The following is a 21457-nucleotide window of genomic DNA, read 5'->3' as shown; positions in this document are numbered from 1 at the left end:
ACTATTGGCATTACTTACACTTATTCTTATACCTATATAAGGAGTCGAATACATAGCTCTTGAAGTTATGTTCAATTAAAAGTAGTCTGCCCAAAGTTTAAGATAAGCTTCAGATCTGAGGTCAGTGTTGAAGTGAGTGTTAAGTTTTCTTTCTCTCATCGCTGTCGTATCGCAGATCTGCCAGCGCAACATTGTGATAAAAATCTAAATTTTGAAAAAAGAAATGACCACGAGGCGTTTAAGTAGAAAAAAAAGGTGTAAAACCGCCTGTCCGTATTCTTCGGAAATCATTTGCGATATTTTTTGTATAGATGCAATAGTGGAAATATTCTTACGAAAGCCCTTTGGACTTTCAAAAATATCCATTGTATTTAGTTTTCCGTATTTCACTGAATAAGGCGTATTTACTGAAAAACATATATTTTTTTTCTATAAAAACAGTTTTATTGAATCTATCTGAGCAGACAGTTTAATCCTAAGATAAATATTGGGATTCTTGTCCTCTTACGCACGTTTTGATGAATATAACGAAAACAACTTGCTATACACAAGGAGTGATACATAAATGAACTGACCGTTTGACGAACAGAAAAAAGTATAGATAATGCTAATTATTTCACATTTCACCTAACAAAACATGTTTAAAATTGGGTTTCAGAGTTCACCACTTCTGCCAAACTTCTATAGAAATAAGTAAGGTACTATTACGCATGCGCAAAGATTAATTTGTTTCACGCATGCGCAAAGCATATCTAAAGCTCCCGTGGGAACTACACAGCTTATAAGCAACAGGGAGCCCGAGTGATCAGATACGACGCTATTAACAGAGAGGTCATCGAAACTGTTATATTTTGAGTGGTCTCTTGGTGAGCGCGTGGATATTTCAACAACTAATTACTAGTGTGTTTTGCCGACAACCATGAAAAGGAAATGATATAAAAAATGTTTCTTGTTTGTTACGGGAGGGGAAGAGGACAGCCAAATACGGCTGTTTGTGACCGCCGGTAGCCACTCAAAATGAGCTTCCAGGGTTTTCCATTTGCATCGCCCCTTTTTTTAATTCCTTTAACATTTATAACAATTGGACTACAACGGTAATGCTATGTTCTTGGATAATTATTTGTAACTTCATCCATAAATAACGCTGCTTTAAAAATATTGTTCTGTAAGACTAGTTTCCATATGATGTGAAATTATTTCCTGTTGATTGAAATGAGTTATCCAATCTACACTACAATACCACTACAATACCACAATAAATTAATGATGTATTTATCAATGGCCTTGAAAATGCAGTAAGAATATTTTTCTTTAAACTTTCTGTAAAATATATTTTTTTAAATTAAATGATAAAAAGTACGCCATCAGGGTTCGATTCTGTAAGACTAGTTTCCATATGATGTGAAATTATTTCCTGTTGATTGAAATGAGTTATCCAATCTACACTACAATACCACTACAATACCACAATAAATTAATGATGTATTTATCAATGGCCTTGAAAATGCAGTAAGAATATTTTTCTTTAAACTTTCTGTAAAATATATTTTTTTAAATTAAATGATAAAAAGTACGCCATCAGGGTTCGAGTGTATTGATTCTAGCCTAAGTATAAGCCATTTTTAGGGGGGGGGGGAGGGAGAAGAGTCCCCAGTCCCCCCCCTCCCCTGAGGGCCTGATACTCAGACTATGTTGATTCAGGCTGGTAAAGGGAGGTATGGATCACGTTTCACGGACCGCGTAAAATGGCTTTTTCACGGACCGAAAAAATGGCCTTTTAAATCGTTAAATCACGTTTCACGGACGTCGAAAAGGACGATTTCACGTTTCTCGTAGGGTGAAAAACGGCCAAATCTCGTTTCACGAAAATACCCTTTACCACCCTGTTGATTATGGTGAGGAAACTCTACACCATAGACCTCCCATGCAACCATTCTCTTGGGTTGCCAAGGAAGGCGTAATCATTACTATTATGGTAAAACTGCCTTGATGGATAGGATTGGAGGGCCGTTGTTAGAAAATTTTCACGGTTAGAATGTAACGCTTGATGAATAAAGGTTATTGTATTGTATTGGATTTCGAGTCTATGGGAGGTAGAAAACAAAATGCAACTTAATTGTCATTGGTTTATACCCTCTCTCAGCAAAAATCCAATGCAAATTTCAATGTAAAATTAACAGTTATTTCCCCGAGTTACTCAATAGACATATACCGCCCCTCACACCATCACTTAAACCAAATTAAAGCTCTAGTTTAATTAAACTGGTTTTAATCTCAATCTACCAAGAGTGGACAGAACCAAGAACAAAACTGAATAGACTACTTCACATGTTACAAATGGATCATTTAGCTAGTAAGAATTCAACACAATGAGAAACTTGGCAAGTTATCAGGCAAGAAAAAAACTTGTTTAACTATTAAACATGATTTTGGTGTGAATGCACCAATAGATGCTTTGTCACACTTTGTATATAGCCAGGACGACAAAAACGGGGCTGACAGAAAGTCTTAAAAGTACAAGACAAAACCCTTCTAAGGAATGGCCGTATGATGATATGGTGTCTACTCAGTTATAACTGCCTCGTCCCAGGGACCGTGGATGTTGCTAGGGATAAAACAAAAATATAAAAATAAATTAGCATATAACAATGAGAGTCTCCAGTTTGAGTTGTCCGAGTAGAAATGACTAAAAAATTGGTCTCTAGGACTCTTGAAGTTAGTGAGTTATTTATCCAGGGTGGAACAGGCGACATACACTATCTGTTCACGTGACGTGACGGGTGGCGAATTCAAGCCAAAATAAACACATTTGTGAATGCGCCCGTCACGCCAGAGAACGACGAAGAAATAGAATCTTTAAGCGAAAGCAAATAAATTTTCAGGTATATACGTACAGTAAGCGCTAAATAAGTTGATTTTTGGTATTGCTATTTGGCCGCTGAAAGCCTGAGCACACGCGAAATTGACACGCAAAAATCACGTGATCTGTTACTGCAAGTCGCCTGTTATGGCGTTCAGCTGTTCACAAAATCAAATGCTATTCAAATGACTGTCTATCAAAATTTTCCCCACCAATCAAAATCAAGGAGTTCATTATTTTGACCAATGAGAAGAGAGTAACTTTCACTTACTTCTTCAAGTCTTGTAGCTTAACGAGCCACAACGGGCATAAAAGTGTGACATCAAGAATTATCATCACAAAAAGAGAGGCCATCAGTAGTGACAAGGGGTACAAAAGAAAGGCCGACACGCCCACCATACAGCACGTGAATAGCACGTGCAAGAGGCCCAGCTTAGCCTGGGAAAAACAACGAGTATGCAGAAACAAGGTATAATAAAGGAATTGGTAATGGTATACTTAATAATAAATCCATCATTAGATGCATTATGAATCAGCATTAGATGGGTAGAGGTGGTTCAAGGAAATTCCATTAGTATCAATGGGGTTTGAATACTCTGCATAGGATTTTTTCAGGGGATGGTAGAGGGGGGTGGAAAGCTTTGTGAGTATCATATTTGAGTTTAACATTCTACTCTAAATACATACACCTGTTTTAAAAGATGTTGTTAGTCCAAACAGCAAATGGGTATAGTCAAATGGCAGTTCAGAATTAAATGGGAGGATGAATTATGGAATATTATTTTAAAAGGCATTGTAATATGTACGATTGGTAAGTCATAATACGATTACCAACGTATGGTTCTAGAAATTTGTTTAGAACCATTACTCTAATAAAGCATTATGTTTTCCACTAAATGCTTTACATATCTCTAACCATAGTCAGGTCTAATGTGTTAATAGTTCTCCCTCCTAAATCTAAGAAATTTTGCTCACAAAAACATGAAGAAATGTAAAGGAAATCCATAAAAATACAACAAATCCTAACACTCCCCTCCCTCCCCACAGGAACTCCAGTATCTTTCCCTGCAATAATGCTTTGCCCTTCCTCTAGCAACCCACAGTAGAATACTTAGTACAAGCCTAAAACAAATGGGTATGCCCCCCCCCCCAATCAAACAGTAATGTTGACAGGAAGCCAACCTTGATTTGCTGACGAAGAGCTGGCAAAAGAGCAAAGAGCTGCATAGCGAAAATGACTGTGACAAAGGCGTGCCATGCTGTCGGTAGTCTGGAGGCAAGGCACACTGAGGCAAAGGTGGCAGAGTTGAGGGAGGCGGAGTTAGACACACTGCCATCAAAATAAGTAAGAAGTGATGTGACACAGTATATAGGAGATGCAAATATTTAACAATTACACCATTTTTATTGAGGTGAATAGTGGAATAATATCTACAGATATTATATAGATATTTTTAAGGCCACTATACGCCAAAATGGAAATGGTTTAATTATCTTAGTATATAAAACGGGCAATTTTCTTTTCAGAAACAATTGCAAATTACCATTTTGCTCGATTTCGGGGCGCCGGAAAATATCCACCTCCTAGGAGGTGTATACTGCATTTTATTTCGAGTCTCTCAACCAATCACATCTCTTGTTCTTGCGTTATTTTATGATTTCATTAGCAACAAATCAATAAACTTTAAACATTTATTTGTGTCTTGTGATTATGATTCTTGACTGATCTGGTGAATTAAAGAATGCAGTAGTAGTAGACCCTGTGTTGTGTCTTAGTCTCTGTGCTGTGTTTATATTTATGTTTATATAGATACGAGGATATATGCATCCTCGCGGACTCAGGGCGTTGCGGAGGCTCCTCTGACCTTCCCGAAGCCCTGGGTCCCTGAGGATGGGATATATGTTGTAGCAGGCTTGGTTATGTTATTAAAGAAGTCCTAAAGTATGTTGCCTAGACCTTGTTGATCTTGTTCAACTACTGTCTTATATCTGATTTCCCATCCTCACACCAGCTGAGATTATAGCAGATGAATAAAACGGTGTACCTTATTACACTTAATTTTCGCGCCACTTTAATTTCACAAATTTCGCAATTTTAAAAGATTCGCGAAATTGAAGTGACGTGAAAATTAAGTGTCGCGAAAATTAGGATGCGCAAAAATTAAGTGAGTACATAAGAAGCCTTTGGGGGGATATTGGCCATTTAATAGGCTTTATGGAAACACCTTGTCTATTTAGTCAACTAATGTACAATATAGTACGGTAAGGGGTTGAGTTGGACTTGCATTTATAGATTTTTATAAAACTAAATTTAACCCACGCATATTTTTGTTACATATTGTTTCAGTTTTGATGATTACAGCGCATTTTAATTCCACTTGTTTTGCTTGATTTTTTTATCCCAAAATTGCGAAAATAAAGTGATCTGTTTTTTACAAAAATAGGAAAATCACGAAAATAAAGTGTCACAAAATATTGCCATCTTAAAATCGCGTAATTTTGACGTCACGAAAATTAAGTGTAATAAGGTAACACATACTGTATGTAGGCTACCTTGCATTACAAATAAACTGTCAGTCACACTATACAGCACATTCATGTAACCTGTGGATCTCCATGGAATTTAGCCAATGGACACACTGGCTAGATGGTAAACACATTATCTCATTCACACTCAACTCAGTAAGCCACACTCACATTGCTGCACTTGTACCGTAATCATGAAACAGCAAATTCATCCCCAGCATAACAGCCTGAAAAAAAAACAAAAAAACAGACAGACATCAGAGAATCAAGATTATGAAAGAAAGCCACTATTGAATAACTCACAAAATGAAAAGAAAATTTACTCAAGAGGAATGGGTACAAGAGCCTGCCATACCCTGAACATACCAAAGGACAATTTTCAACTCTACCTTACCCTAAATTATACCTCCCAAAGTATTTTTTATAACACTTTTCAATGTTTTTTCATTTTCTGGTTGGCAGGGATAGCGTCAGGTATAGATTACTTACAGTCATAGCATAGATAGTGTCAGTACTTATGGTATCTGTGAGGTTCTTTAGAACAGGGGAGAAGAATAGTACACATCCAAGAACAAGGAGCATGCTCTTTACATCATCCATCCCTGAAAAGATAAATATTTTCTTATCTCCAGTGATCATAAAGATAATGCTAATGATGGTGTTATGCTGCCAATAGTGATAATTATCATGCTTGTGATATATCTTCATAGTGGTGGCGATAATGATCATTACTTACAGCATGACGGCTGTGGTGATGGTTTCAATTGTGGATCGAAAAACATGAGACATTATAGTGTAAAGAAAAATGAAGCCATAACATGTATGCGCTAGACATGTACTATACAACAGAATGATGATGGAATAGTGAAGATTATGAGTCACTGCTGATGATGAGATGATGATTAAGATTGTTGTTTGTGGCAAATAAATATCGATCTATTTAGAACTTACTAGTTCTCCCCGACTTCTCCCTAGCCTCTCCATGGTCCATGAGATCGTATAGCAAGTAGCCACTTAGTGTTAGAGCTGATGATATCATCAAGAGGGTGGAGGGGGACAGATTATCTTGTTCCATGTAGACAAATAGTGAGGCAAATATACAAACACTGCAATCAATCAAAACCAGAATGGTAAAAAGCTCTTAAACAGCGACCTTTGTTATTGTATTCATTCAAGTGGAGATTATTTTTTGAATATTCATACTTTTCAATCTGCCGTTATATAGATTCCCCAATTTAAATCAGCTGAAGGGAATGGACTCTATCCCAAAAATGGTATTTTGCTAACAACAAATAAAAACAGCTATCCATCAGAACAAAATTAAGTGTGACATAGTATAAACTTTATCCTATAGCACCATTGTCAAAGGATGATAAAGACTTTACTTCAACACTTTATTCCGTAATCATGGCGGCCATCACCCAGCCCACGACCACTGACCACATGGTCATGAATACAGGGTGACTGTTGGCTCAATATATGCTAACTTAGTACCCTACAAGGCTATTTTAGTAATGTAACCAGCTTTATTTAAGAACAGTCAATACACAACCTCAAATTATATTTAATTTTCCCAAAGGATCACGATATACTGTTTCATATCCTGGTTTGCCTTATTCATGGTTGTCCCTAAGGAACTTGTCTTCAAATTTTCTGAGAGATTGAGCTGGTTAATTTGACACAAGAGAGCCACATTTTATATAGTCCAGATCCGTAGCAAGGGGTGGGGCACTGGGGGCATGTGCCCCCCCCCAATATTTTCAAAAATTATAAGGAAAAGACCAGTAGGGGCGTGGCTTTGCCCCTAATATTTTCTTAATACTTCTGTATTGTGCCCCAAAATATTTTGAGGTCTCCTAAGGCACTGTAGTCACCTGCTTATTTGTTGTGAGACAACTCCTGACTCCCAAATGACATCACGCAGCTTATACGTTCTTGTGTGAACTAGCAAATAACAATTAAAAATACATGTTTAAGATATAGCCTGTAAAGGAATTACGGAGGTCTGTATACAGGCTAAAGATAAACGTAGGTTGGGAAAATGGCAATTTAGGAAAGACAATTACATAGACAGCAGACGTGTGTCCATAGGGTTGTGTTCATGGGGTCCATACCCTACCCTGTTCATGTGGGTTGAAGGTTATTAATTGCCTGTGCAGATTTGGATAGAAAAAGTTCTTAGATGGATCTAGCAACCTATAATCAAAACTAAGGATGCCATTTTGAGCAAAGCAGTTCTGCTGAGAATAATTTACTGCTCTGAACCCCACTCTTCTGTGTTATTCTCTAGACACGCCCCTGGACAGATAGCCAAACAGCTTCACATATTGATACACAGACAGACAGACAGTTATGTACACATACACAGACAGACAGTAACATAGAGAGGGAGAGACAAACAAATAAACAGACATTTCACAGGTAGATGGATTAATGAACAGACAGACGCACGGCAGACCTGTAGCAGCCTCTTTAGGTCTCATTAAAGGTCAACGACATGTCCCCGAAAAAAAAAAATATTGTCGCGCCGCAATTTTCACTACATGTACAAACTATATATCAAATAAAAGATAAAAGATTGAATTATCTCCTGCAAGTTTTATTTTTGCAATTCCTAATTTAAGGCCTCAAACTCAAAAGTATGGAGTTTACTCTAGAGCGTAATGCACCTTCGCGTTATTGTGCATGCACTTGCACGTAATTGCACCTCAATGACAGATAGATGATCTACCAAAGTGTGTGAGGACTTGTTATTTGACACTGTCAACAAAATATCATGAATCAAAGTTGGAAATCTCATATCTGGCGAAATTTGGACATTTGCTATAAAAAGCGATCTTCAGTTGAAAATCGAAAATTCCGTACAAAACAGTTAACAACAAGTCAAAGTTTTTGACTTAAAAGATCTTATTAAAAGCAGATTTACAGTCTAACAGAGAGTACCTGTACATCATACACAGAGCAGATTTACCATATTATTATTTTGTAAAAGTTGATAACTAACCCGACCTCGCTGCAACGATATTTTCAACAGATTTTCCTTGATATAAAAAAATCGAGGACCTCTTTGCAATGATACCTCAATTTAAGGATACATTTTCCTTCTCCTGGAGTAAGTACGCAGCTGCTTTGTCTCCTATTATCTTTGTTCTACAAAGGAGTTCTTTTGACTCTATTCTTCTCGTTCTTTGTGTCGAGGTGCGGATGTTGCTCATTTGCCCAATCAAATTGCAGCTTGTAAGAGCTGGGTACTGACCCTTCTCCTGAGGCATATTGTAAAATCCATGTTCAACTGTATATATTTTTTGTGGGGGGGGGGGGGGGGGGGGGGGGGGAGACATAACTGGCACATTAAGAATATTGGGACCCAGCCACCCCCTACTGGTCATTATTTATTTCTTTATAATTCAAAAAAAAAAATATTGTTGGGGGATTGGGTGGGGACGTGCCCCTGTGCCCCACCCCCATCTATTGACCTGACAGTAGACAGACAAATAGCTAAGAAGGAAAAACAAAAACTTACACCGACTATTGCACGGGATCAGACAGACAGACAGACAAGTCTAGATAATACATTTAACGGTCATACACTAGTAACTTACGGTTCTTTTTCATCTCCTCTAAGAAAGATTTGTCAACATGGTTGTCGGGGTAATCCTGGTCTTCATATAATACCTTTCGCCAAGGTCTCCGCTTCTTCATTTTCCCGGTTTCACTAATGTGAGCGTAACACTCAATTCCGAAATCAACTTTCTAAACAGTCATGTTATTTAACCATACTGATTCATATTCACGGCAGATTATGCAATGAGATTTCTAAATTATGAAGAATAAGTAGGAGTTGTATGACAACAAGGCGGCCATGTTTGATTTTCAACACAGGGAACCCGATAGGTCAAAGATATATCATCAAACCGAGGTTGAAGGGAAATTCCCTGAAAAAAAACTCGACTACAGATTTTCAAAATGGCTTCTGCTAATTCCGCCAAGCAAGGAATGAAAGAAGAACACAGAAAAATACTCCGAAAACACCGAGTTGAGCTCGCAAGAGATCTGGAAGTTCATAAAGTACTTTATAACCTAACATCTTTGCTGTCTGAATCGGATGAAGAGGAAATCAAAAGTTTTAAAACCCGCCAGGAAAGAGCGGAAGAACTCCTAACGATGTTGACAAAACGAGGAGAACACGCATTCGAAGTGTTCGTAAAAGCATTAAATATGTCTAATCAGCGTCATTTGGCGAATATTCTGCTAAACGAAGTACCCGATGATGTAACTCTGGATGCTAGCGGTGGTATGTTCATAATATATAGCTTGCCACGATTCCTCTTAGATTAGGCCATTACTTAATTACTTATTTGTCATTTATGATTTTCAGTTAACGGTAGTTTCGTCCATACTCAAATAAGTTATCATCTGCATAGTTTCTGCTTTTTTATGAACCCTCATATAATTGAACTATAATGAACAACAAACAGACAAAATGGACAAAATGTCTGGATGTTCTGCAACATGAAAGGTATTTACAGTACTACAGAAAGTAATGCTACCGGCTTGCAAGCCAATTTATCCCCTCAAATTAATCTAACACCCCCCAAAAATGGATATATCCAACGCCTTCCCCGCCAAAAATTTGTAGTATATACCTGTAGTAGTTGTAGTAGTAGTATATACCTGTCAACCTCCCAAGATCTCAAGGCTTGTCAAATTTTTTGCCGGGGAAGGGGTGGGATATATATTCATTTTTTGGGGTGGGTTTGGTATACCCTTGTGGGCATTTGCCCTATAGAAGGTGCGCACAAATCCAGATAATAGGCAAAATATCGATTTTCTATTAATAATTTCTCGGAAGCTACAAAAATTGTTAAAAAAGGGGGAGATCTGGTGCTCAAAATGGGAGAGCGGAGAAGGGGCTCAAAATCTTGAGAATCCCGCCTAATTCCCGGAGAGTTGACCGTTATGTACTTATGATTGCACTGAAATTTCGACCTATAATTGGACCGTCCCAGTTAATTGACAAGCTGATTTCTTTGTGAAAATGATGCAATGCTAAATATACAGTTAGTTCTGGGCCATTCTTCTCTGCAGTCATTCAAAACTTATGTATTGGGCATGTGACAAGCTACACTGCAAATGAATTTAGGAATTGTTTGGCTATCCAGTAGTAGGCCATAAGGGATAGAGAAAGGTCATTATTTAACGGGGGAGGGCTGCTTATTTTTGGGGGAGTGTTAAGATTTTTTTAGGATCTATTGGGGGGGGGGGCTCAAATTTTGATACAGGGCTTAAGGAAGGGCCTTATTCTCTGAACAGGTGTTCTTGATAAATTACCGAGCCTCCTTAAGGTCTGTAATATCATTTTTTTCGGGAGAACCCCAGACCCCCTACAAGGTAGATAAATGAATGTGATGCTCTGATGTCACTTTCATTACACATTTCTGGTCACCATTTTTTTTTGCTTTAGATTGGGGGAGGGTCAATTTGACCAGAAAACCCAGCCCTCTCCCTGATTAATAATGACCTTCCTCTGGTAAGAATACACCTACATCACCCAGCCTGAAGTATGTACGGAAACAAAGACCAAATAGCATCCCATGAACAACAAAATACTTCTGTTGTCACGTATTGAAAAGTCAAAGAGAGGATTTGTATTGTGGTGTGTGAGGAAAGATATTGTTTCTAGTTCTATGAAGTAATTCTCTAAATGTTGTTTCTTTGAATTGGATGTGTGTTTTTCCAATTATGTGAGATAATTATGTATTTTCAGATTGTCCACTTAATAGGTAGGAGTAGCTACAAATTCTATATCATTTATCACCTACTTATTCTCCTCACTCTAGATGATCAGACATCTTCGGAGAAGTACAGACAGGTGCTACGAACCTCACGTGAGATGCTTAGGGACATGGACATTGACAGAATTCTCCCTCTGTTGGGAATAGTATTAGATAAAACAGATAAAGAATCAATCAATAGTTTTCCAGCAGGATCTCAGAAAAAATTTGATGAATTTCTGGCACTTCTTCTTAAGAAAGGGCCACAGGCCCATGAGCATTTTGCGCGTGTCCTTGAGATGGTCCACCCTGACAAGGCAAAGGTTTTACTCAAAGATTTTGGTATGGAACCAAATGTGGCCAAATCTCCCCCTGCCGGTGAGTTGAGTATGGAAAATAAATGATATAAGGGTTGCCTTGGGCAACTTACAGCGCAACCAGTAAAGGCGTTAACACCTAAAGATATGTTTGGAATGTTTATTGTCTTCTGACGAATCATACATGAGAATTCAGACACTGAAACTTGTTGAGATGTGTTTCGTTTGAATATCTCGCAAGTGATTGGTTGGAACAAACATTCCATACACATTTCTGGTGTTCACGGTTTTCTTAGTTGCGCCGTTATCTGCCAAAAAAATCTGGCTTCCACCTTATGGTGCCTTATTTACATACTTGTCCTTAAAGTGGTTGAAAAAAACAGCAACATCATCAGCAGCATTTGAATAATTAGCTTAAGCAAAGGATCCATGTGAGATAAAGAACCTTTCCCTCTACTTGTTTTTGTTGTTGTTGTGAGTGTTATTATTATTATTATTATTATTATTATTATTATTATTATTATTATTATTATTATTATTATTATTATTATTATTATGTTATTGTTGTTGTTGTTGATGTTGTTATTATTATTATTATATTATATAATTTTTCTATAAGGTACCTATACTTTTTGCTACAGTAAGACACATCATGGAACAGTTTTATTCCCAAAAACATGATCTCTCTCTAACAATTTTATTTACCCCTTTTTGCAGAGAAAGTTGAAGTGAATACCTTGAATTCAGGAGCCAATAATATATCTAATCAGCAAGAGACATCTGCACATGGCCAAGTAGACCATGATACTTCAGATGGACCTGTGGGAAAACTCACCAACCAGGCAAAACACCTGACTCTTGGTAAAGTGTAGGAAAGCTAACCAACAATGCAAAACGTTTGACTATAGGTTATTGTGGAAAGAAAACTCAATAGGCAGAACATCTGACTCCTATAGTGGGGCTTTTTAGGAAGCCGATATAAAGTGTTTAAGGGTGTAGCATCTTGAAAATTTGAGTATGATGCCTTAATGTTTTTTTTAGGAAGCTGATATAAACTATGGGGCATTGTATGTTGGTGTAGCATTTTGAAAATTTGAGTATGATGCCTTAGTTGCCCCCAAGGTTTGTCAGTAGTACTGTATCGATAACTGTATAACCTTATGATATTATGTTTCCATAGAACAAAAGGTACCAACACGTATGGGCGACCTTTCAAAGAGTGACATTGAAAATATCGCTAGACTTATTGATGAAGACAGTCTGAGAAAACAGCAACTGCATGACAGTCTTTCCCATGAACCAGCTGCCACAGCAACCAAAGTCCTTCTGTTTACCGACACTGTGAAGAGCAAGTCCATCAAAGAGTTCACAGGGATACTGAGGAATTGTAGTAATGGAGCAGACGTGATCAAAGGAATGCGTCAGCTTCTTCCAGCTGGCATAACAGGTAGAAGACCGTTTTTACCTCATGCCATTTGAATTTAATGGTGGTTTGTGCAATCATGTATATCATCAAACCGAGGTTGAAGGGAAATTCTAAAGTAATTGTGATATCGTTTGGTTAAAGTGATTGTAATATCATTTGGTTAAAGTGTGTGGGATTATTGGTGATTGTGTGTTGTTTGGCTAAATTGATTTTGTAATTATTTGATTTTACAGTGATTGTCTATTGATTAAGTGGTTGTTGGATTATCTGGTTTAAGGGATTATGATATTGAACATAATGTTTACTTAATGTTAAGATTGATATCTATTTTGGACCACAGGTCCAGCCCTGAATGAAGCTCTTAAGTCTAGAGATATGCCGTATTCTGTCCGTGCTAAGCTGACACGAGCTCTTACAGGTGTGTCTCTGTCTGTCTGTCTGTCCGTCCCTCTGTCTGTCTGTCTGTCCGTCCGTCCGTCTGTATAATATTTTCTAGACCATTCCATTTAATTTATTTTACCTTTCATTGCAGTTGATGGCATCTGGAAACGTTTTGCTGATAAGATTGGTATGTCGACAGATGATATCAAGTACCTGGACCAGCGAACGGATAACCCAGCAGATGGTGCTCTCTCCAAATGGGAGCTAAGGACAAACCTATCAATTGGACACCTTTATGATATGCTTAATGAATTAGGGATGCCATTAATTGCGGATAGGCTCTAAAGTATTTTGATAGGAAATAGCAGATAAACGGGATGTGGATTTTTAAGCTAAATCCCGGAAATGGGGGGGGGGGGGGGCTCGGGCTACCTCTAGATCCGCCCCTGGTCACCCCTGCTATAGGGGAATGCAAACACAGAGCTTCTCATCAATTTTGCAAAGCATGGGAAGTTCTTTTGCAAACCGGACCCACAGCTTCAAATGAATTTGTAGCAATAAACTAGTTTAAAGAAATTGACATTAAATTTGATTTATTTCCGTACACGAGACTTTTGCAAAGGCTACATGACGTATTGTTTACTGCTATACATTATAGCTTTCTTTTCAGGGTGGTCTACCTCTTTGAGCTCTAATATCAGTTGTATTGTATTGTCAATTGCTCTAGGATTTGTCACTGGGAGGTGGTTGTTGGTGTCATGCGAGAACCTCGACTTTTAGGCGTGGACCGAGGATGAGAGAGGGGGAGGGTGAAATTGTGCCGTCAAAGTATAAACACCATTTAGTACATTTCCAATAGATCCGAAATACGGCATGCTTTAGGAATTCGTAAACCTCTCGATTTTTTCTTAAAAAATCCCTCTCCCCCCACTTTTCATTTCGCTTAGATTGACACTCGATGAGCGTTTAGACAAATTCAAACTATTTGTTACCATAACTCTGTCCATAAAAGCTCTAGAGTGATCTTTCTACGTTTTGAGCTTTTTTAAGATCCCGTTACCTAAGGCGCTATTACCTTTACTTGACTTTATTTGCCTTTTTACAATTATTTCTGATGTATAACTTGTTTTGTTTGTTTGTTTGCTTCTCGAATCTTTGAGAGCCGAAAATAAAAGGCAGTCCCCTACTCAACCTCTTCAAATTTTATTACCGTTTTGCGAATTTCTTACAACAAAGTACATGTTCCCCTTGGCCCTTTTCTACGATATTTTTTTTTGGTGAAATTGAAACGTGGATAACCGTAATGTCCCAGACGGGGCGCATATATAAGTTATCTCTAGATAAAATTGCAAAACCTACACGGAGTACAAATCCTCCAAGAATCCTAAGAAAACAAGCTTTCAATGAGAAAATGTTGTGCGGGTAGTACAGTCAGTTTTTGTGGCTTCCCTTTTAACACGCCCTCTTCATCATCAAGTCTGTTACACATTAGGCGAGGCATTTATTCGAAGGAAGGCGCTTATACACTTCTAACAATTACGGTAGTGAGAAGAGATTTCTTTGTCAATGGCTAGCGCCCTGACCTTCCCTAGCATTCCTCGTAATATTGATTTTCCCCGTGCTCTTCCCTCCCCCAAAGTTGCTTTTGTGCCGTTTCAGTTCCTTATCCTCTTAGACCCCTTCATTTAAAGCCGTATTGTCACCAGTTTACTTCCGGTCGATTACGTAACAATATTCGATGATTTCTAACGGAAAACGCGAAAAATATTTCATTGGAAGTCTCTTTGAGGATGTGATTGATAATTTAGAGTGGATGGCCTGTTGAATATCTCGGATTCTAATAGATTCTTTTGTCTTTTAACGTTTGAGGTTTCCGTCGGAAGTAAACTGGTGACAATGCGGCTTTAAGCACATGTCACTAAACGCTTTTCATCCACGTCAACAACAACAACAACAACAACAATATAACTTTATTTATACCACACACAGAAATTACAGTAAGAAAATAAATAATAATTACAGATTTTGGGTATTGGCTGCCTAGAAGTAACTAAAAAGCTAATCTGGCTAGGCAGCACAAAATAGTTCAATTAAATGGAGCGTATAGCAAGGACGTACAAGGCACGAATACAAAATACATGAAAGCAGCAGCAAAATAAAATGCAATAAAACAAAAAAACTAGATAGAGGCTAATAATTTTCAAGGATTGAGGTCTTTATTGCAGCCTTGAAGCTAGGCAAACGCATGGTTTTGGTAGGTTCTTTGATGTTATTCCAAATTGAGGCACCTTTAAAACGAATATTAAACTTTCCATAATTAGTTCGAGGTAAAGGGAGGCAGTACGATGATTTAGAAGCCAGTCTTGTATTATATTTGTGCCTTGAAGCAACCGTAGTAAAAAAAGAATCAAAAGGAGTTGGAAGTAGATTCAAATTAAATTTGTACATAAATATTGTGTTTAAGTAATAGATTAGATCAGGAGATTTCAAGATATTTAGTTTTCTAAAGATAGGAGAAGTATGTTCGATGTAAGATGAGAAAGTTATGATTCTAACAGCTTTCTTCTGTAAAATAAAAAGAGGCTTGATTGTTGATTCATATGTGTTGCCCCAAATAATAGCACCATAAGTAAGAAATGGATAAATTAGAGAATAATATAGCTGAGTGAGAATTGTTGGTGATACATAGTGACGCAGCTTTGCTATTATTCCGACCCCTCTGGAGATTTTCTTACTTAACTGGTTAATGTGCTCCTTCCAGTTAAGAAAGGAGTCAATAACTACACCAAGATATTTGATATTATTTTTTTGTTTAATGGTATTATTATTGATTGATAAAGAAATAGAACTAGCCAGCCTCTTTTGTGCTGGTCGAAAAATGACAAAATTAGTTTTACTGATGTTCAAAGCCAATTTATTTGCACAAAGCCAACGATTTATATTATACAGATCTGTGTTTACTTTGGTCTCTAAGGATGTCAATGAAGAATCGGCACAAAATAAATTGGCATCATCAGCAAATAAATGAAAGTCAAATAAGTTGGAGCAGTTATTAAAATCATTAATGTACAGAAGAAAGAGAAGGGGACCAAGTACTGAACCTTGAGGCACTCCACATGTTATTGGTAGTGGTGCAGATGACACATTACCAATAGAAACAAACTGTTGCCTGTTTGATAAGTAGGAAACAAACCATTCATAAGCTATGCCACGGATGCCGTATGAATAAAGTTTTGCTAATAATATTTTATGATCAACAGTATCAAAAGCTTTGCTAAAATCAAGAAATATGCCACAAGAGTATTGACCACCCTCAATTGATCTTTGGATTTTATCGGTAATAAGCAGAAGAGCATGTTCTGTAGAATGATTGGCTCGAAAGCCAAATTGGTTTTTGTACAAAATATCGTATTTGTCTAGAAATTTTATGACTCTGTTATACATTAACCTTTCAAGTAACTGATTAAAAATAGATAATAATGATATTGGTCTAAAATTAGAAGTGTCAAAATGAGAGCCTGATTTGTAAATAGGTATGACACGTGCAATTTTGAAGGCATCAGGTACAATGCCAGAAGAAAAGGACAGATTGTATAATATCTCCAGAGGCCTTGAAATAATAGAGCTTAGTATTTTAAGAACTGTAATTGGAAGGCTAGAAGAACCACAAGCTTTACCTGATTTAATTCCTAAGATTATACTTCTAATTTCCTCTGTAGATGTGGGAGCTAGAAGAAAGCTGTTAGAATTAGCTGTTGGAAGAAATTCTGAAAATAAAGTGTTTACTTTTGGAATATTGTTGCTGATATTTCTGCCAACATTAGCAAAGAAGTAATTGAACTCATTTGCTATCTCATTTACATTGGTAAAAACCTTATTAGAAGATACAATTTTTGAAGGTGTGAAATGAGCCTTAGGCTTTAGCACGACAATTTCTTTTATCCCTTTCCAGATATTTTTTATGTTAGATTTGTTAAAATTAAAGTACTTTTCATAGTATTTTCTCTTACTTATTGCAATTAAATGGTTCAATTTATTTCTATAGATTTTGTATTTTTCAAAATGATATTGATTTCTAGATTTAATAAACTTCCTATAGAGCCTGTTCTTATAATTAATCGAAGTTCTGATGCCCTTGGATATCCAAGGTTTTGCTTTGAATTTAATTTCTTTTCTAGAAAGTTTTTTCATTGGAACATGGGAATTAATTATTTCATTAGACTTAGCAAGAAAACAGGAAAAAATATCGTTAACATTATCCATACCATAAAACTGTAAAGACCAATCAATTTGGCTAAAATCATTAATTAAAGCTTCCTGATCCAACCTAGAATAGTCCCTTTGGTAGAAGTCATTTTTTGAGACATTGATATTAATTGAATCTATTGTCAGAAAATTGGGAAGATGATCTGTTAAGGGATAAACAATATTGCCACTACAAGTTTTATGTTCGAGCGAGTTAAAAAATATATTGTCTATGAGCGTGGCCGAATGATCAGTTATTCTAGTAGGTTGCAAGATATGAGGCTGAAAAGAATATGAAAATAAAGTATTAAGAAATTCCCCTGTTTGTTGGTGGGAGTCTGAATTTAATAAATTCAAATTTATGTCACCTGAAAAAAGGCAGAGCTTTCCCTCCTTACTGATTTTGTCCATGGTTTTATAGAAATGTTCTAAAAAGGGGTCAAGAGAACTATTTGGATGGCGGTAAATAACTCCACATAATATGTTTTTGCTACCCTTATTATTTTGTATTTCAACCCATAAAGATTCTTGTTGATCATTTGAAATGGATAAGTCCTCCCTCAAAATGAAATTAAAAGAAACAGCTATAAATAAACCTACTCCCCCAACTGAAAATTTAGTCGGTTTCGATATATAAGTAAAACCTGGGAGAGAACAATTAGCAATATGCTCTCTACAGTCAGAATGCCAGGTTTCAGATAGAGCAATTAACTTAAAAGGATGATTTAAAGTAGAAAGCATATCTTGTAATTTATCAAAGTTTTTTGAAATACTTCTTATATTACAATGAAGAAGTGAGAGCGATTTGTCTGATAAATTTGAAAGCTCATAAGACGAGTGAAATTCATGGGGGGAGTAGTATTTTGAATTAATCTGACTAGGAATATTAATATCTAAATCAAAGTCACTTAAATTCGGAAAATTCAAACTAGAAACTATGTCTAGATGAGGAAGATTTTCAAGGCGAACGCGATCAATGAATGGGGAGCAGTGGCACAATGTATTGGAATTAAAGACTAGATCCAATAGATCATTGTTGTTTAAATTGTGAAAGGGAAAGACTTCAGAATAGCAGGGCTGACAGAGCCATAAATCGTTGGTGAGCGATAAATGATTAAACTGTTTAAGCAACAATTTTGAGCATTTAAAGTGACACCACTGTAAACATGAATCGCATTCGACAGCACGACAGTTCTTTCTTATAATTTTAGAACAAATGTGACAGATAACTCTAGTCATTGTAAGTCAACATAAGAACTTATATGTGATCTAGTTAATTGTAAACTTCGATGGAAAGAATACATGTTAGCTATGTGACTTATTCTTAACTTGCTGTATTTGTACTTGCCGCACTGTCGCTCTTGGAGGAGATGTTGGTATCTGTCATCGCCGTCGCCCCTTCGACTTCGTGAACAAAGCTGGAGCTTCTTAGATTTATTAATACCGATTCATCGGTAACATGAATCGATGGACTGCGTTCATTCTTGCGCAAATAGATGTTTCCATTTGCAGTCCAAATGAAGTCATACTTCATTTGTTTTCTATCCTCCAACGCACTTTTGAATAATGCCTTGTTTCTTTGAGTGAGAGACTCACTGAGATAGATCGAGTTACTTTTAAATCTATCCAGGCCAGGCACGTTGTGTGTGGAGAGCTCACGCAACCTCCCCCTGGCTTTGTATGTTTCGTCTCGCTTGTCACGGCTTGTAAATTTGACTATGATGGAGGGCGGGAACTTTGCCGTCGAGTTTTTAGGCTTGATGCGGTGGCTGGTCGAGATATCCTGTCTCGAGAGCTTGACCCCAATTAGGTTGGCGACTTGACACGCTATTTGAGAAGTGTCTTCTCCTTTAACCTCAGGGATCCCACGGATCTCGAGGCATTCCCGGCGGCCATATTGCTCTAGATCGTTTAGCCATTTCCCTTGGTTTGATAATGTAGATCTGAGTAGCCCCACTTCCGAATGAAGACGAGAATTCTCTTTCGAGAGTTCTTTTACTTTAACCTCTTGATCTGAGACTTTCTTTAAGATGATGTCGTACTTTTCATTTAGAAAGTCAAGAGACGCCTGTAATGGCGCCAGTTTCTTGTCGAGTAGTTCTTCCAAAACCTCTCTTGTTAAAGCCATGGCCACAAAAAATAAAGAACAAATAGACACATACGACAACACTAAATATTTGAATTACATATATGAACTTAATGCACATGAAAGTGCAAACAACGACTTCAAAACGCGGAGCTAAAGCTAGGCACGTCCAACCACGCCGCTGTCATTATGCATCATTCTATGCATTCTATGCATCATTCATTCTCGTCTGTAGTTCCAAAGTGAACCTTTCCATTTGCCCTAAAAGTATTCAAATCTAACAAATCGTCGTCATCTTCATCGCCGCGTATCCGACTGTGCAATTTTCCCCCGCTCACTTCTTCGCCTATGATCGCCACGACCTCAAATGGCACTACGATGCAACAAACGACGGTAAGGAACTCCATGCAGCTCATCGCACCAGATATATCCACAAGGGCGTGGTTGGTCGCGAACGGACGCAGTAATGGAACGGGATATGTATAAATGACTGCTGCTAAAAAGATCGCCGCGCAGGTATTTACACTGATACAAGCGCATTGCGCAACTTGAGAGTAGCCATCCGATGTGAGCTGCACGATTTGATCTTTGAAGAAAGCCGAGGCTGCTACAGCAATGGGAAAAGCATACTGAAGAATAAGTCTAACAGACTCGTAGACGAGGCCTTTGCGGTCCGTGTACCAGGGCGGTAGACACATCTGTGCTTCACGTAGAAATTCATGTGAACCGCATTCGCAGAACTGGGGCGCCGAAATTATGCCCGCCCACGCCCAAATTAAAACAACAACATTTTCCAAGTTTTTTAAAGAAAGTTCACTGTGATAAATTCTCTTGTAATACTGCTCCAGAATGATTCCCGTAAAGCTTACAGTGGACGCCGCCATTGTAAGATTTGTGATGGAAGGCAAAAATGTGCAGAGAAACTCTCCAAAGTTCCACTGGATTCCAGACGATGAATGCACCAAAGCGTTGACAGGCTTGTGCAAGTGAAGAAGAAGGGAGGCGATGTTAGAGAAGATGTTGGTTGCGAGCAAGATCTTCACGTTCCCCAGTCGTTTCCAGTTAAGCTTCAGTGCAGATATGCCGTAATAGTTTACAAAAATTCCAAACAAATGCAATGAAAGCCATACCATATTCACCGCATCATTATCAAACCTGTACCGTGCAAACATTTCGCATAATGTCATTTTGTGCAACTCTTGACTTAAACCTTCTTCCGTTTTATTTCCTGCTGCTAATTTTCGCGGCTTTGTCTAATGTGTTTTGGTGCAATTTTTAGTGTCTATGCTAAATTGCTTGTTTACCTCAGACAAACGCTTCATGGATTACAGGTGGTATATTGTTTAATAGTCATATAACGTGAGTTGATTGGTTGACAAGTTTATAGTAAACACAACGCCCGACGCCTTTTCTTTTGGAATTCGTGCAAAATCGAGATTTATTTTTTGTGTGTGTATTTTTTTCTGAGAGTATTATATGCGTTAAAAAAAAAAACTGTTGCGTTTTTCAACAGAACTTTCAAGTGCGAAGAGAGGGGGCCACGAAAACCGCGCGAAGAAAATCGAAGATAAACCGCATCCGAGTTTTGCGAAAAACCGAAAAGCGATTTGTTAACCGCAAAACCGCACCAAAAAAAACTACAAAAACCGAAAAATCCAAAACACCGCGCACCGCAAACCCTTACCCCCCCCCCCCCCCCCCCTTCAGAACGAAACGCGCGCGAATATCAACTTTTTTTAGGACGCGCCCCTCAGGTACAAGTCGTTTGTAGTCGCTTCTACATTTTTGGGGGAAGGGAGGTGCTAATTCGACGAGGCTCTTAGCAAGCATTTGGTCAGGAAA

At 37.7% G+C, this 21457-nt stretch overlaps 4 protein-coding genes across 5 annotated transcripts; 1 reads left to right on the top strand and 3 right to left on the bottom strand.

The window, feature by feature from the left end:
* Positions 1–1031: 1031 nt before the first annotated feature.
* On the bottom strand, positions 1032–9280 carry LOC5503907 (phosphatidylinositol N-acetylglucosaminyltransferase subunit C). The gene is made up of 8 exons (XM_001624802.3): positions 8989–9280; positions 7261–7330; positions 6338–6492; positions 5876–5988; positions 5558–5613; positions 4043–4190; positions 3132–3298; positions 1032–2605 (listed from the first exon to the last, which is right to left on the bottom strand). Exons 1-8 carry the CDS (start codon positions 9086–9088, stop codon positions 2563–2565), a joined length of 852 nt encoding a protein of 283 aa, XP_001624852.1. The 5' UTR covers positions 9089–9280; the 3' UTR covers positions 1032–2562.
* Positions 9281–9307: 27 nt separating this feature from the next.
* On the top strand, positions 9308–13888 carry LOC5503897. Of its 2 annotated transcripts, XM_001624795.3 has the most exons (6): positions 9309–9680; positions 11227–11538; positions 12195–12338; positions 12658–12924; positions 13244–13321; positions 13436–13888. In XM_001624795.3, the coding sequence occupies exons 1-6, from the start codon at positions 9353–9355 to the stop codon at positions 13627–13629; spliced, it is 1323 nt and encodes a 440-aa protein (XP_001624845.1). In that variant the 5' UTR covers positions 9309–9352; the 3' UTR covers positions 13630–13888. The 2 variants fall into 2 exon arrangements, with proteins under 2 accessions (XP_048586963.1, XP_001624845.1); XM_048731006.1 differs by lacking the exon at positions 13244–13321 and having other exon boundaries at positions 9308–9680.
* A 583-nt stretch (positions 13889–14471) lies between these two features.
* Positions 14472–20904, bottom strand: LOC5503896. Its single transcript, XM_001624803.3, has 2 exons — positions 19843–20904; positions 14472–15224 (listed from the first exon to the last, which is right to left on the bottom strand). Exons 1-2 carry the CDS (start codon positions 20800–20802, stop codon positions 15189–15191), a joined length of 996 nt encoding a protein of 331 aa, XP_001624853.1. The 5' UTR covers positions 20803–20904; the 3' UTR covers positions 14472–15188.
* LOC125570095 lies at positions 15240–19808 on the bottom strand. The gene is made up of 2 exons (XM_048731007.1): positions 18929–19808; positions 15240–15895 (listed from the first exon to the last, which is right to left on the bottom strand). The coding sequence occupies exons 1-2, from the start codon at positions 19655–19657 to the stop codon at positions 15881–15883; spliced, it is 744 nt and encodes a 247-aa protein (XP_048586964.1). The 5' UTR covers positions 19658–19808; the 3' UTR covers positions 15240–15880.
* Positions 20905–21457: the final 553 nt, after the last annotated feature.

This window comes from Nematostella vectensis, chromosome 8 (genome assembly GCF_932526225.1).
Source record: "Nematostella vectensis chromosome 8, jaNemVect1.1, whole genome shotgun sequence".
NCBI classification, from domain to species: domain Eukaryota; kingdom Metazoa; phylum Cnidaria; class Anthozoa; order Actiniaria; family Edwardsiidae; genus Nematostella; species Nematostella vectensis.
This window is presented reverse-complemented; position numbering and strand designations above follow the sequence as displayed.

Bases quoted from the DNA above. Each gene is read 5' to 3' on its own strand.
- LOC5503896 (XM_001624803.3), bottom strand. From the start codon at position 20,802: ATGACATTATGCGAAATGTTTGCACGGTACAGGTTTGATAATGATGCG. The intron at 15,225-19,842 runs GAGAATGAATGA...GTTGTTGTTGTT, and splicing joins TTCACTTTGGAACTACAGAC to GACGTGGATGAAAAGCGTTT.
- LOC5503897 (XM_001624795.3), top strand. From the start codon at position 9,353: ATGGCTTCTGCTAATTCCGCCAAGCAAGGAATGAAAGAAGAACACAGA. The intron at 9,681-11,226 runs GTATGTTCATAA...TCCTCACTCTAG, and splicing joins AACTCTGGATGCTAGCGGTG to ATGATCAGACATCTTCGGAG. The intron at 11,539-12,194 runs GTGAGTTGAGTA...CCCTTTTTGCAG, and splicing joins GGCCAAATCTCCCCCTGCCG to AGAAAGTTGAAGTGAATACC.
- LOC5503907 (XM_001624802.3), bottom strand. From the start codon at position 9,088: ATGAAGAAGCGGAGACCTTGGCGAAAGGTATTATATGAAGACCAGGAT. The intron at 7,331-8,988 runs GTAAGTTACTAG...GTTATTTGCTAG, and splicing joins AGAGGAGATGAAAAAGAACC to TTCACACAAGAACGTATAAG. The intron at 5,614-5,875 runs GTAAGTAATCTA...TTTTTTTTTCAG, and splicing joins ACACTATCTATGCTATGACT to GCTGTTATGCTGGGGATGAA.
- LOC125570095 (XM_048731007.1), bottom strand. From the start codon at position 19,657: ATGGCTTTAACAAGAGAGGTTTTGGAAGAACTACTCGACAAGAAACTG.